Consider the following 14,300-nt stretch of genomic DNA (forward strand, 5'->3'; position numbering starts at 1 on the left):
TATTATTGCGCAATAAAAGTTATTCTATTGTCAGTTATATTTTTAAAACGAATGAAGAGAAACGTGCAAAAGAAACTATCTTAAATGCTCTCTACGTTTATATTATTTTAACTAATATTTTTATTAAAGCAGAAACTAACTTTTCCTGAAGAGAGTTGACAATGGATTGCAGTCGTTGTACGTCATCCTTGGTGAGTTCCTCGATAGACGTCGCTGTTCGAAGGTCATCCTCATCATCACCAATCTCTCCCACCCCATCATCTGTCTTAAGTGCGGGCTGAAAATGGAAAAAACAGTCATATACATTGTAAAAAGTAGTGAAGTTGTCACAACTCACAATGCAACACAAAAAAAACTAATAAAAAACAACTACGATATCCACTTTTATATTTCCTTCAAAGGATAAGTTTGTTATGGCAATAAATCAGATACTGTAGGTGGATATGATATAGCAATAGATGGTTGCCAACGCAAAGTATACTTACATTTTGCTCGTCGATTTCAGCTAGTTGTATTTTCTCACGCTCTGTTTCTAGTTGTTGCATATAGTCCATCGCCTGCTTCAGAGGACCACAACGACGCGTGTATTCCACGATCGATATCACGTATTCAACCAATACCGCTGCATCCTCACTGCTGTACCTTGCAGCCGATATTGTGATACCAGGAGCTTAATGGGATGTATATTGTATATAGTAATATTGATCGAACCTTTTTAATCAGATTAATAAAGACAACACAGAAATACTGTAACGCAATAAAACTTTAAATAAGACTTTAAGCAATGCATTCCTAAAAGTTTGAAACCAATTATTCAAATATAAGGACAAAATACGGATTATGGAAAACCACTTAATGCACTGTTCACTAGGATTGCCCAACCTGTTGTTCCCTTTTTCTGCTGAATTGTAGCTTGTTGCTCCAACAGAAGTGACCCTTCTCCAGTGACCCCTTCCTGACCTTCTTTGCCTTTGTACAAGTACGCCTCGACATCTTGCACGATTACATCGCTTAGACCAGTTTCCCAATCCACACTGAAAAGAAAAATGATATTTTAAGGCAAAGAGTTGAGCTAACGTTCATTTTGTGCTTGGAAAACGTGAACTTCTTACCCGTGTATCATTTCCACAAACCGTACGGTATCGTTCATGAAATTCTGCATGCTTTTCCATTTATTTCGTCCAACCGAGCTTTCGTTCTTACTGGACGTTGCGGCGGCAGCTTTGAAGGGAGATATGGACACATTTCAATTAACTGATCATTTGTAGTGAGAAGTATACGCTTCTTACTCTATCACTCTCACTCACTTTCTCACAAGCTCTTGTATAAGACAAGCTACCATAAATGTAATGTCTTACCAAAAGAACTTGTCGATGTTCTTGTCATCTGTCTTGAAAGTCGGGGTTGCTTCTTAGCAGTCTTCAGTGTGCTCCCGGATGATACTCTTGATTCCGATTTGTCCGATCCATCAGCGTGGTCACCACTCTTCCTCGTATTCTTCGGCGTCTTCACTTCTCTTCCTCCTTGTGAATGTTGATCTCCGCGGGACTGCATCAGCCAAGGCTGAGCTCCGACCAAAATCATCACCATCTCAAGCACCTGATGCAAACTGTTTTTTATCGAAGAATGCCGAGACGAGCTATATCGTTGGGTTTCGTTTCGTGCCCAAATCACCATAGGGTTAAATGCTACAATATTGTTTGACCGATTTATAATTAACAATTGACAATTGATGGTGGTATTTTGAGCACAGGAAGAGAATTCAACACTTTTTTAATTTAGACGTCATTTTGAGGTTTCACCTCCTATGTAGTAGATATATTTCAATGATGTTGATCAATTTGTCGGTTCAGCAAATAGTTTTACCTGTGCCACAAGCCGGGGCGGCTTCTTGAACGCTTTTAGCCTTTCAATACATCCTCGATCTACTTTGCTCTTCCACAGTTCGACTTGGCTCCGTGCAGTTGCTAAACTTAATCTAAGATAAAATATTTTTAACGAAATACCTAGGAAGTTAATAATACACATTCTCAGATGATGTGTACCAGTAAGAACTTCAGTGTGGGGGAATAGTGACTATAACTGAACTGGATGCGTGAGCAGTGAGCAATATAATTAAGAACGCTGCACCACTAAATTAATTCTACAAGAGTTCAGAGGTGTTTGAAATTATACCTCGCCTCTTCTAAGTCTTTTTTAGCACTGGCAATATCTTCATCAACTTGAACTTTCTTCGACTTCAGATTGGCTTCTCTCATCGCTTCAAATTGCTGATCATATTCGTCATTTTCTTCATATCTAAGCAAGACATCTTCTTCTAGATCTGAATCTTCCTCTTGCGTAAGCTAAAAGTCATAACTTTGTAATGAAGAATCACATAACGTTTCGGGTTATACATCCATTCAAGTCGGTAATGTCCATATACTGTACATACGTATCAATCATCTTTGATACGTTTAGGAAAGTTTGCATATTTTTGAAACAAGAAAGTTATAATGATATTAAGCTTGTTATTCTGCGATTTAGATTTAATCGATGATTTAAGTTTTAAAATGATCTGTTTGTGTAGGCTAATTCAACGGCTTAGTTTTAACAATATAACAAAGTAATATACCTGTAAAAATGCGTGGAGCGATCCGCCACCGGTACCGAAGTGCGCTTTCAGTTTTTCTAACCTGGTGGCCTCAGTTGTCAATTGTTTAAACAAATCGCTTACTTTTGCCTTGGATGAGTTGTATTGTTTCCGAAGTACCTACAGAAGGTAAAACAAAACGTAACAAACTGTAATTTGTCAACAGTACAAGCGAAAGAAATGCATTCATTCATTCAATTAAATTATTGAACATACTGTAGTTACAAAATGCAAAGTCAAACCTGTATCGCTTTCTGCATGGTTTTTGCATCTTTCCTCGTTTCTTCAAGCGTTTCTAGAGCTCGTTTTAACTTGGTTGTCTCGTGGTTTAAAATTCTGCTGTGCTTTTTATAGAGTTGATTGAGACACTCCATAAACTTGCGGTAGGTATACGGACCGACAAATACCTCAACAGACGACTTTCGGTTTTCATCTCTGGAAAGCAAGTTATATTTAACCAAATAAAACAAAAATATAAATTAGCTACGTCACACGGTGTTTGCAGTAATAAGCAGACCAGACGTGCAAAAAACAATATTTAAATTGATGTTAACACTTGATTAACTAAATCATTTACTTGTTCATTAACTTAATCCTTTCCAGCAAAATAGACTTGGAGTAGGGCAAGTTTGGCATTTCCATCTTTTCTACTTTGATGGATTCTTTGTCTTTTTTCGTTTGCAAACTCGTTCCGGTAACTGATACCGTTTCGTTTGTTTCGCCAGCCCAGCTAGTTTGCTTGCAATCTCTCAAAGTTAGACTGCAGAAAGCAAAAAAGTTACATAAGCTACTTTATATGCACTTATTTTAACTATGAAACAAAACCTTTGCAAGATAATGGTACAAACCTGTGCATATTAGCGATGGCCATTGTCAATGCTTCACGTGTTTTACGAGATGTGTCATGGGCGACCATGTTGTGGTTAATAAAATATTCAGCTTGCTGTACAAGGACTTCTTGGGGCCAATCACGAATCCAAATGACCTTATTTTGGAAACGAGAAATGCTTAACACAACGACAGCGACCGAAATTCCAACAGTACTGGTGTAACTGGCTGCAGTAAATGTCATGGCATTTCGATTTGTACCTGTGTTTCGGAGACAATTCCCGGATAATTTTGCAAAGCTTCTCGGAGCAGTGAGTGATGAGGAGGAAGTATGAGAATGATGTGAAGATTGCATTTGACGCGAGACACGAAGAATTTCATCGGATCGCTCATCATGTTAGGGTAGTGACGTCGTAATGTTGGGGTAAGCACCTGCAAACGCAGACGATTCAAGAAGACAAATTGACAATGATCATCATAGACATCATACAGCTTTAGTAACGCATTTCAAATCTCAAAAATAATTTTAATATAGGAGCAGCAGTAAAAGAAAATATGTCTCGCTGCATTTCGTTGTACCTGCAATAATCCATCCAATTCATCGTTGGAAAACAAATGCGGATATTCTCCGGCGACGAGAAGACTGTTGATGGCGTCGAGGAATGTTGGGTCTTGTAGCTCTCTGCATACAAAATGAGAAGTTGGGCAATGCTTTTAACAAAAACCACCAAATTGCTTTATCTAACGATTCCAAAAAAACATTCCTTGCAAATAAAGCAAGCAAATATACAGGAGATGATGTACTTACTATAGGACATTCATTAACCAAAAAACTTTCAACATATGTTACCTAAAACTATAACAATTTAACCTACCTTGCCGATAGCACCACTGAGACCGGATAACCTTCTGTACCTGCGACGCGCACAGCTGTCCTCAGGCTGTCAAAGAAGGCAGTAGGTCGTGATGTATCGATCGGAAAGGGTCGCAGGGCAGCAAGGTGAAGGGCCAGCCGGGTAAGTTGGGTCAGGTGACTTCCAACAGCACCGATCAATACCAAGCTTCCGCTGGGATTTATAACAAATTAATTGATATGCGAAAATGTAGGGTTTACCTATAAGCTGTGTAATGTAAGAGCTATTTGCAGAGCGTGGAAACAGTCAATAGATGCAAGTACATCGTTAATTCACAATACATGAAAGTCAATTCAACATACCAATGATGATAACATAGCACACGATGAATTCTAATAACATGACATAAAACGTCCTCACTGAACATGATATTGGTCAAAGTATCACGCAGGTGTTGCTGATCTTCATTGTAATGTGTCAGATGGGCCTGCGGGCACAAAAAGGGGTCAGCGATATTGCTACCCAACTATATTTCAGGCAGATTCACAAAATCAAGCGAGTACCTTCATGCAATCGAGAGTTTCCTTAGGGTCAGCAACTGTATGAAGTTTTACACGGATAGCATGATGAGAATCAATTGGTCGATGATGAAGTTTTGTTTCCACTATATACAAGATAGATTTGCTTAGAAATGTAAATATAGGAACATCTTTGCAAAACCATTTCGTCAAATATTTATCTACGCTTTACCTGGAAAAGTTACGAAATATTTGAAAAGTTCCTTTTCTTTTTCCAAATATTGTGAAAAAGTTTCATTTGTGATCTTTGTCATTTGTTCTTCGAACCAAAATATATCGGATGTGCGGCAGAGCTGATCGCCAACAAGACGTTCCATCTCATATTTCCACAGCGACACCACGTAGAGGTCGTTTGCTCGATCTTCTTCCCCAAGACGGCGCAAACACTGGCACAATTTTGTCAGCTGACGGAGGCAAAATGCGTAGTGATGACGTCCTGGCATTGGGCTGCAAATTAAAATCAAGATTTTAGGTAGTTCAAATGGTGCTACAAAAAAGCGTACACATCACAGTATTCAAATATTAAATTGAGCACAACAATAAAAATAATTTTCTTTACAAACGAAACACTAAGAGGGTTTTATGAAAAGTATGACAGAAATGTTCATTATTTAAAATTTTAACTGTAAATAGAAACGGTTGCAAGGTGCAAACTGTGTGGAATAAAATGCTTGTTATCCGCACAATATCATACCCAGGTCTCAAAACATCCTTCACAAGTTCCAGTATCTTGCAAGATGCAGTGGCAATGCAGTCATGTAATTCCTGGTTAAGTGATCGATCCGACAAGTTTGCTTCCAACACTGAGAAGATGATATTCCTCAAGTCGCTACTGGAAGGGCTTCTCAATCGGAAGACTGCAAAGTGACGTAACAAGCGGGGATCGAGATTGAATTGTGATAACGACGATGTAGACAACGTTGCCAATACCTGCATTGCGCCATACATTTATTATTAATTTTATTTGAATTTTATTTGAATATTTTTATATTAATAATTTTTCTAATAATTTTGATATTGATACTGTAATTAAGATATAAAATGTATAACAGAAATGCTTTTAACAGCGAGTTTATTTATTCATATATACGCCGCAGGGGTGGCCAAACTGCGGCTCTTTAATGAATTTGCAATGTTGAATTAGACATGCATTTTCCCGGTCTAGACGAGTTGTTTGATCTGATTATGAAACAATGCGTTCTATCACACGTAGTAACAATGGACTCATTGTTAATAATAATCAAATTACACTCCAAAAAGTACATTATTGTACAGAAGTGTGCTAACTTGTACACTGTAGTTAAGTAAACTGTCAGTTTGAAGCTGTACCTCAGGGCTGACCTAGTTTTAAGTCTCGGTTACGGTTACACTAATAATTGCAAAAAGAGTTGGTGAAGCCCAGGTGGAGACTCATAGTATCACCACGCAGCACTAATGTTTATCAATAGCTACACTTCGTTGTGAGTGAATAAATTCGTATTTTTTATTGTGTTTGTGTTGCGGCTCTTTTAAAGCTCGAATTGGTAATATGCGGCTCGAGCATGAAGCAGGTCTGGTCACCCCTATTATATAGCATGTATGGTAATATATTGCAATGCGATCATGCACCAAAATCATAATCGACTTTAACAGCTGGCTAGGTCAATAAATAAAAACATAACGAAGATACCTCGAATCCTTCTATTGTGCGCCATTCAAAAGGTTTGGAGAGTTTACAGATTGTATGGTCATCAACCAAAGCGCGCAGCAGTTCGTTACATCTCTGTATACCGTGAGCATCTTCGCTTGGTAAGTTGACGTCATCGATAAAGGCCTGTAAACAGATTAAACTTAACAGCATGCAAGCAACACTGTGGAGCAGAGTTTTAAGAACCGTGTAAACTTACCTCCAAATATTTCCCATCTCTAGCGCCATACACGAAGCCTTGTCTGTGTTGTATGTTGTGCTGAATGAAATTGTGTAATTGCGTTGCGGTGGACGCACGACTGAAAACCAGGCGACGAAGAATGCTCGACTGTTTGTCTATAACAAAATACGACAAGAATAATAATGTATACATTCCAAACAATTCTAATTGTTTTAACATCTACGTTATTATAGTGAGAGATGTCGTGTATAAGATTATAAAGATAAAAGTTAGTGGCGAGTCAAACAAAAATTGTGAAAAGTATTTCGTTGTCCTCAAAAATCGCTACATAGAACAAAACGGATTCTAGAAACCTTGCATGTCAAGAAAGTCATTAATCAATGCTGTTTTTCCTATTCCGCGATCTCCGATAATCAGCGTGTGTTTGCGAGCCATGTGAGCAAATTCTAGAAGACTCCTTACTCTTACTGTGTCAACAGTATCAACGAAAACCTGTAGGTTATGACAATCATAAAACCTATAAGTATCATATATCTAATCCTATGTTACATCTGGCCTGTTAGCGTTTTTTCAAGTCAAATACCCAGCAACACAGTCCACACTTACCTCTCCCAGGATATCTGTTGCTCCAGTGTATGTAGCTTCTGGAACCCTTGCCATCCAACTGTCCCATTCACCAGATTCATCAACGTAATAGTCGAACACTGATATTTCATGGTCGTAATCAGGTAAACTGTAGTTAGTAATAACAAAAAAACTATATTTCTAAGCAATTCTCGTAAAATAGTTGGCTTCCATAATGTTTGCACAATACTTAATTGTATCCTGAAATATCGATATCACATAACGCCACAAAAACTATAAAATAGGCCTTACGCTGATGAAAGGGTCTTGAGAAGGTCGCTGAAAGACTTGGCCGCATTTCCTTCCAAGAGTCCACCATACGCCCAAACGAGACAAAAAAGGAACAACCTCTCGACATGTAGATCACCCCCGATGTGCTGCTGATGTTCGTTTAGCATCTCACTAAGAAGCGTCAGGCACGTATTAAACAATCCAACTTCACAAACTGGTAGCTTCAGCCTGGAAAAAATATAAATTTTGAGCATAAATATCTGCAGTTAAAAATTTCATAAACTGTATAGGCGTAAAACAACAGATAAAAAGCAAATGTGCTTACCTGGATTCGTTGAATACAAATGCACACACCGGATCAAGGGTTTTGTTGAAAGCTTTTTGCAGAACATAAACTTCTTCTTTTGTCCTGGTTTCCAACCAAGCCCTCGCTAGAGGTCGCCATCCCAATATGCTTTCATCAGCGTAGACCAAGCCCTAAATATACCCGCAACTTCAGTTTGATGAATACAAGAGACAATATATATGTTAACTTCAGTTTTTAATGTTCATCACGCATAGTTAGGAAGCAACATACACTTCTGGATAATAACGGCGGGGAGGCGTTTTTCAAGTCGGAAGTTTCAAAGACGAGTCTCATGTTGCTGGTAAGTTGAAGTTTCTCGCCACTGGAAAGCGCCATAGATTTGCTACCACCCAGTGCGCTATTGAAATGGTCCGCCCAGGAACTCACAAGAGGACCATCAAGGCACAACCATGTAGTGCTTTGGTTCTGGAAAATGATGCAAACGAGAAAGAGTAAGAATATGCTAACAAAGAAATGAAAGCTTCTTCAAGCTATAATGATAAAAAAATTCTCAGCAAACTGGTAAAACACTTCAAGAATAAAATTTAACCTGCGTTTCCAAGAAGAGATTATAACAAGAACAAATAACCTACGTTTGTTTTTCTCTATTTTCGTATTTCAGACTACGTATGTACAATAACAGCGTGTGCATAGGAAAGTATAGGTTTAACAATTGCTCCCACTTTTCAACTTACCCGATTTGCTTTTCTCCAAGCATGGGTAAGTATTCCGTCAACCCATTCATTTGAGTGATTGACACTTCCGAACATGAGAGATTCGTCGTCGACAGTCATTGGATTTAATCGCTGCAATTTGTGACTTGAGAGACTTGGGCTATTTGCACGACCTTAACAGAAAGCAATAACCTGATGACTGACGAACAGCATGTGGAAACAGAAAGTTGACAATTTAACGCCTCAACAACAAAAAAGCTTTCCCTGAAAATTGTTTTAGAATGCAAGAAAGTCTGAAAATGTCATATATCATGATATAGGCAACTGCTATCTGATTGCTGCTTAACATGAGATTTTTATTATTCTATTCATGTTAATATTTTTGCCGAGAAATATTTTTTGGTGCTGTTGAGAATTAATTACGCAATAAAGTGTAAAGCTATAAAATCCTACCCGTTCCATGGTTATGTGGAAGAAGGCACAGCGCATCAACCAAGACTGATATTATTGAGGATTTTCCTGTGCCAGCTGGTCCAGCTATCACAATTCCTTGTCTCAGTTGCGCCATCTGATAGACTTGCATCACTTTGCTTACCCAGTTGTTTGGAGCTACTAAAGATTTTTCTTTTGCCACCTACATGTCATATTGGTCAGTTAATGCCACTATTCACAGTAATCATCCCGAATATAGTTGTACACACTACACTGTTGACTAGAGAATCTTCCTGTTATTTTAAGATAATTTTTTGGTGGAATACTGTTCAGTTGTTCGCAAAAAGCAAATAGTACAAAGCACATATAAGTTAGAATTTAGAGATAACTTTGAGTCATTGCATTTTATTTGAATTAAATTCTGGTAATGGCTCAAGATATTTTAGAAACACAGATTTATCACAAAGTATTAACTTATTATATTCACCTGGTTTATAGCGGTCTCCAGATCGTGATTCTTCGCAGCTGACGAGGACACAATAGTTGACCCGGTAGGAGAAGCCCCACTCATGGACGAGAGTACGTCCCGAACGTATTGAATACCACTGAAGACGTCACGGACGATATTGTTAAAAATAACGTAATCGGTGGGAATAAATCCGGGGGAAATAGTTTCCAAGAGCGACTAGAAAACAAAAATGGGAAATTTTAATTTTTACACGACATAAAAACATATAGCACATGTTCATTGTTAAATACTATACCTGTGCCACAAGCCCATGATCAATTTTAGCTTGACTTGTAAGCGTATTTGGGCTTGCTGAGATTTTCTTCGTCAGAACTTTGTCGCTTACCAAGGTTCGAGTCACAGTGGGCGATGGACTTACTTGCGGCACAGGTTGTCTGAACGAAAAAATGGTGATCAAGGAATAGCATAGGTGAGTGCATTAGGTGTATTTTTTCTTTTCTGCGACGAAAGCTTAAAACTGACCTCACAGATGTTTGACTGTTCGATCTTGAAAGTTTGGAATCGTCGCCAAACCTAGACGGGTCAGCTCTTGATTCTATCCTCTCCTCCTACATAAAAATGTTATCTTACTTGTTACATAACAAGCATCTATTTCGATGTTTGGGCATTCACGTCAATAAAGTTTGCCAGGTACCTTTGCCCTTCGTTTTTGGGCTGCCAGGTTTGCCGCAAATAGTATTGCAGGCAAGTTAACTTCATGGTGATGCTTTCGAGGGATCTGCTGATGGGAGAGGTCAACCAGGGTACGAAGACGATCAGCGAGTGCTTTAGGAGCTCGTAACCCCAACGCTGTGCAATGAGCTTTTAGTATCGAGCTGATGTCTGGTTTTACCAAGCGAATCGTGCGAAATAAACTCCTACCAAAACAACAGAAAGATAATTTAGGACAAAGGTATAAAGTTCAATGACAGCACCATAGCGCAAATATCCGAGACGAAATTAAAAACTCTGATACTAACCTCACAGAAGTAGGAAGTGATTTGCCGGCTGCCAAAGGATTGAAAGTTAGGAAAAGGCCGACATCGGACTTTACGTTTATAAGCTGACCCTTAGCACCTAAGCAGCTTATGTATGCTTGTCCCTAAAATATAGGCCAATTCTCGATTGTAAATTTTTATATAAAAGTATGGCACTGTGATAAACAAAGAAAATTGTTTACTTGGGTTTTGGATTTCAAGGAAGTTTTTAAAGCTGAAGCAAAGTCTAATATGACGCTGATTCCCCTGTCCAGTAACAAATGAACGTCATCAAAACAACCCCACGAACCATCAGTTGATAAGCCCTGGATTGCAAAGAAAATTAGTTACGAGTAAACCGACTTAATCGACAGCATATTATCTAAGCCTTGTATTTCAATTAACCTGTTACCTGCAAAATTTTGGACAAGGAACTTAGCTCGGCCGATTCGCTGCAGTTGACCAGATACAAGAACTTTCCGAGCAGAGCAGCCAAGCCCTTAACAGTCTCGGTTTTGCCAGAACAGGTTTCGCCAACCAGTGCACAGCCCTGGTGATAAGATGGGCAATGATAAGACCACGGAAGAATCTGGTAGCTGATAGCTCCAGGAAAAAACATTACGGTAGATCAGCTGCTAATGTTATGTCACCTGCATGTCTTGAAGTGCATTGGACATAGAAAGAAAAGCTTGTTCACTTGATACGGTCATCACAAGTTTGGATGATAACCCGTAAAATTCTAATCCATAATCGTATTTCGCATCAAGAAGAAGGATTTGATGTTCTGCCATTCCATTGACGTAGTTTGAGTAAAACCTTATACTTTTTCGCCATTCGAAGTCAGCTGTAATAGACAACACCAAGAGTGCTTTAAGACAGAATAAATGAACACAGCTTTACGAGGCATTCACCATATTTTACACAAAGAATGTGTAAACTTATAAAGTTTGCATACCTTTTGATGGAATTATATATATAAACTACATTAAACAATGTTGGATAAACTAAAACTTACTTCTTTCTCTTATTTTTTTGCTAGCCATCCCGTCTATTGAGTCTCGTAAGTAGACAGAGTACATGATCATATTCTCAAGGCGCAATTTGTGGATGTAATGCATTCCATCATCACTACCGCGCCAAGTCCCGCGATTCAACACGATGGGAAATCTACAGAGAACATAAAAAGAGTATAACAGACGAAATGAATCAGGCCACAACTAAGAGATGAAGATCTTTTAGACAGGCTAAACTTCATATAGTAACGCAAAAATACCGGCGATATAAAATTGCTAAAAATGTATAACGGTGCAAAACAAACACAAAAATGGTGTACACAAACCAACCTAAGACATAGCACGCAATTAAGTTACCTTGAAACAAGGTTTGAGAACTTCTTGCTCGCATTCTGAAATGCTTTGCGATCCCACTTAAGCTCAGATATGGCATTTTCGCATTCCTTGGTCCAAACATAAAGCAATCCCAACCTAGCAACCTGACCAGGATATCTGAGAATTTATATTTTCTATATGTGAAAATCAACAATGCCAAATTCTAAAACACCTACCTTTGTAAAGAGGCTTTAGTCAGAGCAATTGAAAGTCAAAGTATAGTTGAGTCATTTTCTTGACTATGTTACGTTGATTACACAAATTCAGCAGCAATGTTTAATTGCATAGTATAGTAATCGAGTTATTAATCTTAATATTACTTACCTGTGTGCTAGTTCTTCTATCGGAAGGTTTGACTCAATATCTTGTATTGCTTTTGTTATGCTGTTGTGCAAAGTTCTGCGTACTGATTCTTGAAGATTTTGCAGCCACAATTCCACACCTTCATACAGACTGACCTAAAACCAACACAATTTGCCACTTTGACATTGCATAAGGTTTTCTTTTTTATGTCAGAGAAGTCTTGTATGACTGCACGTGTGTAAAACTGGACTAGGCGCAATATTTGTAATAAAATTAAATATCAGTGGCGTTAAACCTCATCATCCAAAGGTAGATATTCCTTATTTGACGCCATGACCGCTGTTGCCTGATAACTATCGTTCACTTCATCGGCGATACTTGCAGATAAATGGGGACTGTCACATGACTTCATGCCCTAAGAAAAAACAAATTCTTCCGTGAAAAATCGTCATATGGATGTCATTGATCAGGGCGCAAAAACTGGCTCATTGTGCCATGATGTACGCTGATACCAACGCGATAGATGACACATAAAAATTGCGTTGACCAATAAGGTAATTCGCAGGTATGTCTAATGATAACAGGTTGAAAAGACCCACTGAAAAAACGTGACCACCACCGCTGGCACTACCAGTACGTATAAACGTACATGAAAGTACATTTATAAATGCTAAAACGTTAACAATCATAGATTTACAATTTTACATGTACATTCAGTGTTGCAAATTTTCACAATTAAGTACTATGAAAAATCTGTCATTACTTTAAGTCACAATATCCTACGGTACACTAACCGATCGATATTTCATCACTGACGCTCTTTGTGCATCATCACCTAGGGTAAAACGTCGATCAGGGATCGGGGTCGGGGTATTTTGTGCTGATTTAATGGAACTCACGGTATCAGACCAAGCGGAAGATTTTTCAAGCTTTATGTCAGTAATACTGTCAAATATAGTCCTAAACACAAAGTATAAACGTAGCTATTAATACATCTCATTAACAAATTCCAATTTGGATTTTTTGCTGTTTGCACAACATTGAATTTACTGAAATTTGTAATTGACTGTACATTTTTTCAACAAACCTTAAATGTGGACGAACAGATTCAATGTCATTGGGACGAGAAAGCAGGGCAAGCAATGCTGGGTCGGTGAGAAAGTAAAATCTCGGACAAACTGACCTCTTTTTATCAAGATATTGAGTCAAGCACTTGAAACAAATTTCAAGTTCTTCCTGCATGTGTCTCAAAACGACACCCTTAGGAACTTCACCTGATTGCAAAAAGTAGTCTCAATTCTGCATTATTTTATTGCAACAGTAAAGCTAGTCGTAAGATGGCAAAAAAATCGAAAACACATTTTACACATTTACTCTAAGACCGATTTGGTTGTAAACATTTATAATAGAGCTCAACTTACATAATAATCTACACAGGTATATAATACAACAATATAATTCAGTATTTTAATAAGCCAGGTATACGACTGTATAACCGTAAAACTTTTTCAATGTAAGCAACAACAAACCTCCATAACAACATTGCAAGATGTTTTTAGTGTCGTAGGCACGTCTAACCAATTTCACATAGCTTTTGTCAACCATAGAAAATCGCTTTGCTTCCTAAAGGACAAATACGGTTTTTAGAAAATTCACTAAATGCTACACAATTTCAATAACAATAAAAATGCTTCGTATATAAAACAACACAAAACCAAAGTTTAATCCAAACCTGAGGCAATTCTTTTGCAGTAACATGATCGGAAAACACTGCCTCTAGATCAAGCCATAAATCTTGAGTTTCCAGCCATAAATCCAAAACCTCTCCCACTCCTTTTAGCTTTTCTGCCCACGAAGCTGCTTCTTCACGAAGAGGACCTAAACACAACAAGCATATAACACACTGTGAAATTTAAATATATATTCATTTAAACCAGTACATAAAATACATCCTCTGTCTGTTACTCTTAGCCAAGTGACTGTTCCATGAGAAGGTAAGGTGCTAAAGGTATGGACAAGGTACAGTACTGTAGTACAAGGGGAACAAAAAGCAAAAA

The 14,300-nt window shown here is 38.1% G+C and overlaps 1 protein-coding gene across 2 annotated transcripts in view; it reads right to left on the reverse strand.

Moving 5' to 3' along the window:
* The window catches only part of LOC143445884 (dynein axonemal heavy chain 5-like), a 36,837-nt gene that overhangs the window by 8,463 nt on the left and 14,074 nt on the right, over positions 1-14,300 (reverse strand). For both annotated transcript variants that reach the window (XM_076945263.1, XM_076945264.1), the window contains 43 exons: positions 13,976-14,121; positions 13,773-13,866; positions 13,331-13,517; positions 13,038-13,203; positions 12,539-12,658; positions 12,265-12,398; positions 11,923-12,057; positions 11,568-11,719; positions 11,203-11,396; positions 10,965-11,102; positions 10,756-10,878; positions 10,556-10,677; positions 10,231-10,453; positions 10,059-10,144; positions 9,832-9,970; positions 9,555-9,752; positions 9,089-9,269; positions 8,657-8,808; positions 8,193-8,387; positions 7,941-8,092; positions 7,637-7,843; positions 7,367-7,493; positions 7,114-7,252; positions 6,779-6,915; positions 6,562-6,705; positions 5,587-5,822; positions 5,065-5,339; positions 4,878-4,978; positions 4,677-4,801; positions 4,336-4,527; positions 4,040-4,142; positions 3,722-3,892; positions 3,481-3,617; positions 3,210-3,392; positions 2,875-3,067; positions 2,615-2,752; positions 2,176-2,345; positions 1,867-1,978; positions 1,359-1,599; positions 1,113-1,221; positions 883-1,034; positions 486-670; positions 141-277 (listed from right to left, as the gene is read on the reverse strand). In XM_076945263.1, coding sequence (XP_076801378.1) covers positions 141-277; positions 486-670; positions 883-1,034; positions 1,113-1,221; positions 1,359-1,599; positions 1,867-1,978; positions 2,176-2,345; positions 2,615-2,752; positions 2,875-3,067; positions 3,210-3,392; positions 3,481-3,617; positions 3,722-3,892; positions 4,040-4,142; positions 4,336-4,527; positions 4,677-4,801; positions 4,878-4,978; positions 5,065-5,339; positions 5,587-5,822; positions 6,562-6,705; positions 6,779-6,915; positions 7,114-7,252; positions 7,367-7,493; positions 7,637-7,843; positions 7,941-8,092; positions 8,193-8,387; positions 8,657-8,808; positions 9,089-9,269; positions 9,555-9,752; positions 9,832-9,970; positions 10,059-10,144; positions 10,231-10,453; positions 10,556-10,677; positions 10,756-10,878; positions 10,965-11,102; positions 11,203-11,396; positions 11,568-11,719; positions 11,923-12,057; positions 12,265-12,398; positions 12,539-12,658; positions 13,038-13,203; positions 13,331-13,517; positions 13,773-13,866; positions 13,976-14,121 — 6,751 coding nt within the window. The remainder of the gene's footprint in view (positions 1-140; positions 278-485; positions 671-882; positions 1,035-1,112; positions 1,222-1,358; positions 1,600-1,866; positions 1,979-2,175; positions 2,346-2,614; positions 2,753-2,874; positions 3,068-3,209; positions 3,393-3,480; positions 3,618-3,721; positions 3,893-4,039; positions 4,143-4,335; positions 4,528-4,676; positions 4,802-4,877; positions 4,979-5,064; positions 5,340-5,586; positions 5,823-6,561; positions 6,706-6,778; positions 6,916-7,113; positions 7,253-7,366; positions 7,494-7,636; positions 7,844-7,940; positions 8,093-8,192; positions 8,388-8,656; positions 8,809-9,088; positions 9,270-9,554; positions 9,753-9,831; positions 9,971-10,058; positions 10,145-10,230; positions 10,454-10,555; positions 10,678-10,755; positions 10,879-10,964; positions 11,103-11,202; positions 11,397-11,567; positions 11,720-11,922; positions 12,058-12,264; positions 12,399-12,538; positions 12,659-13,037; positions 13,204-13,330; positions 13,518-13,772; positions 13,867-13,975; positions 14,122-14,300) is intronic.

This window comes from Clavelina lepadiformis, chromosome 2 (genome assembly GCF_947623445.1).
Source record: "Clavelina lepadiformis chromosome 2, kaClaLepa1.1, whole genome shotgun sequence".
NCBI lineage: Eukaryota > Metazoa > Chordata > Ascidiacea > Aplousobranchia > Clavelinidae > Clavelina > Clavelina lepadiformis.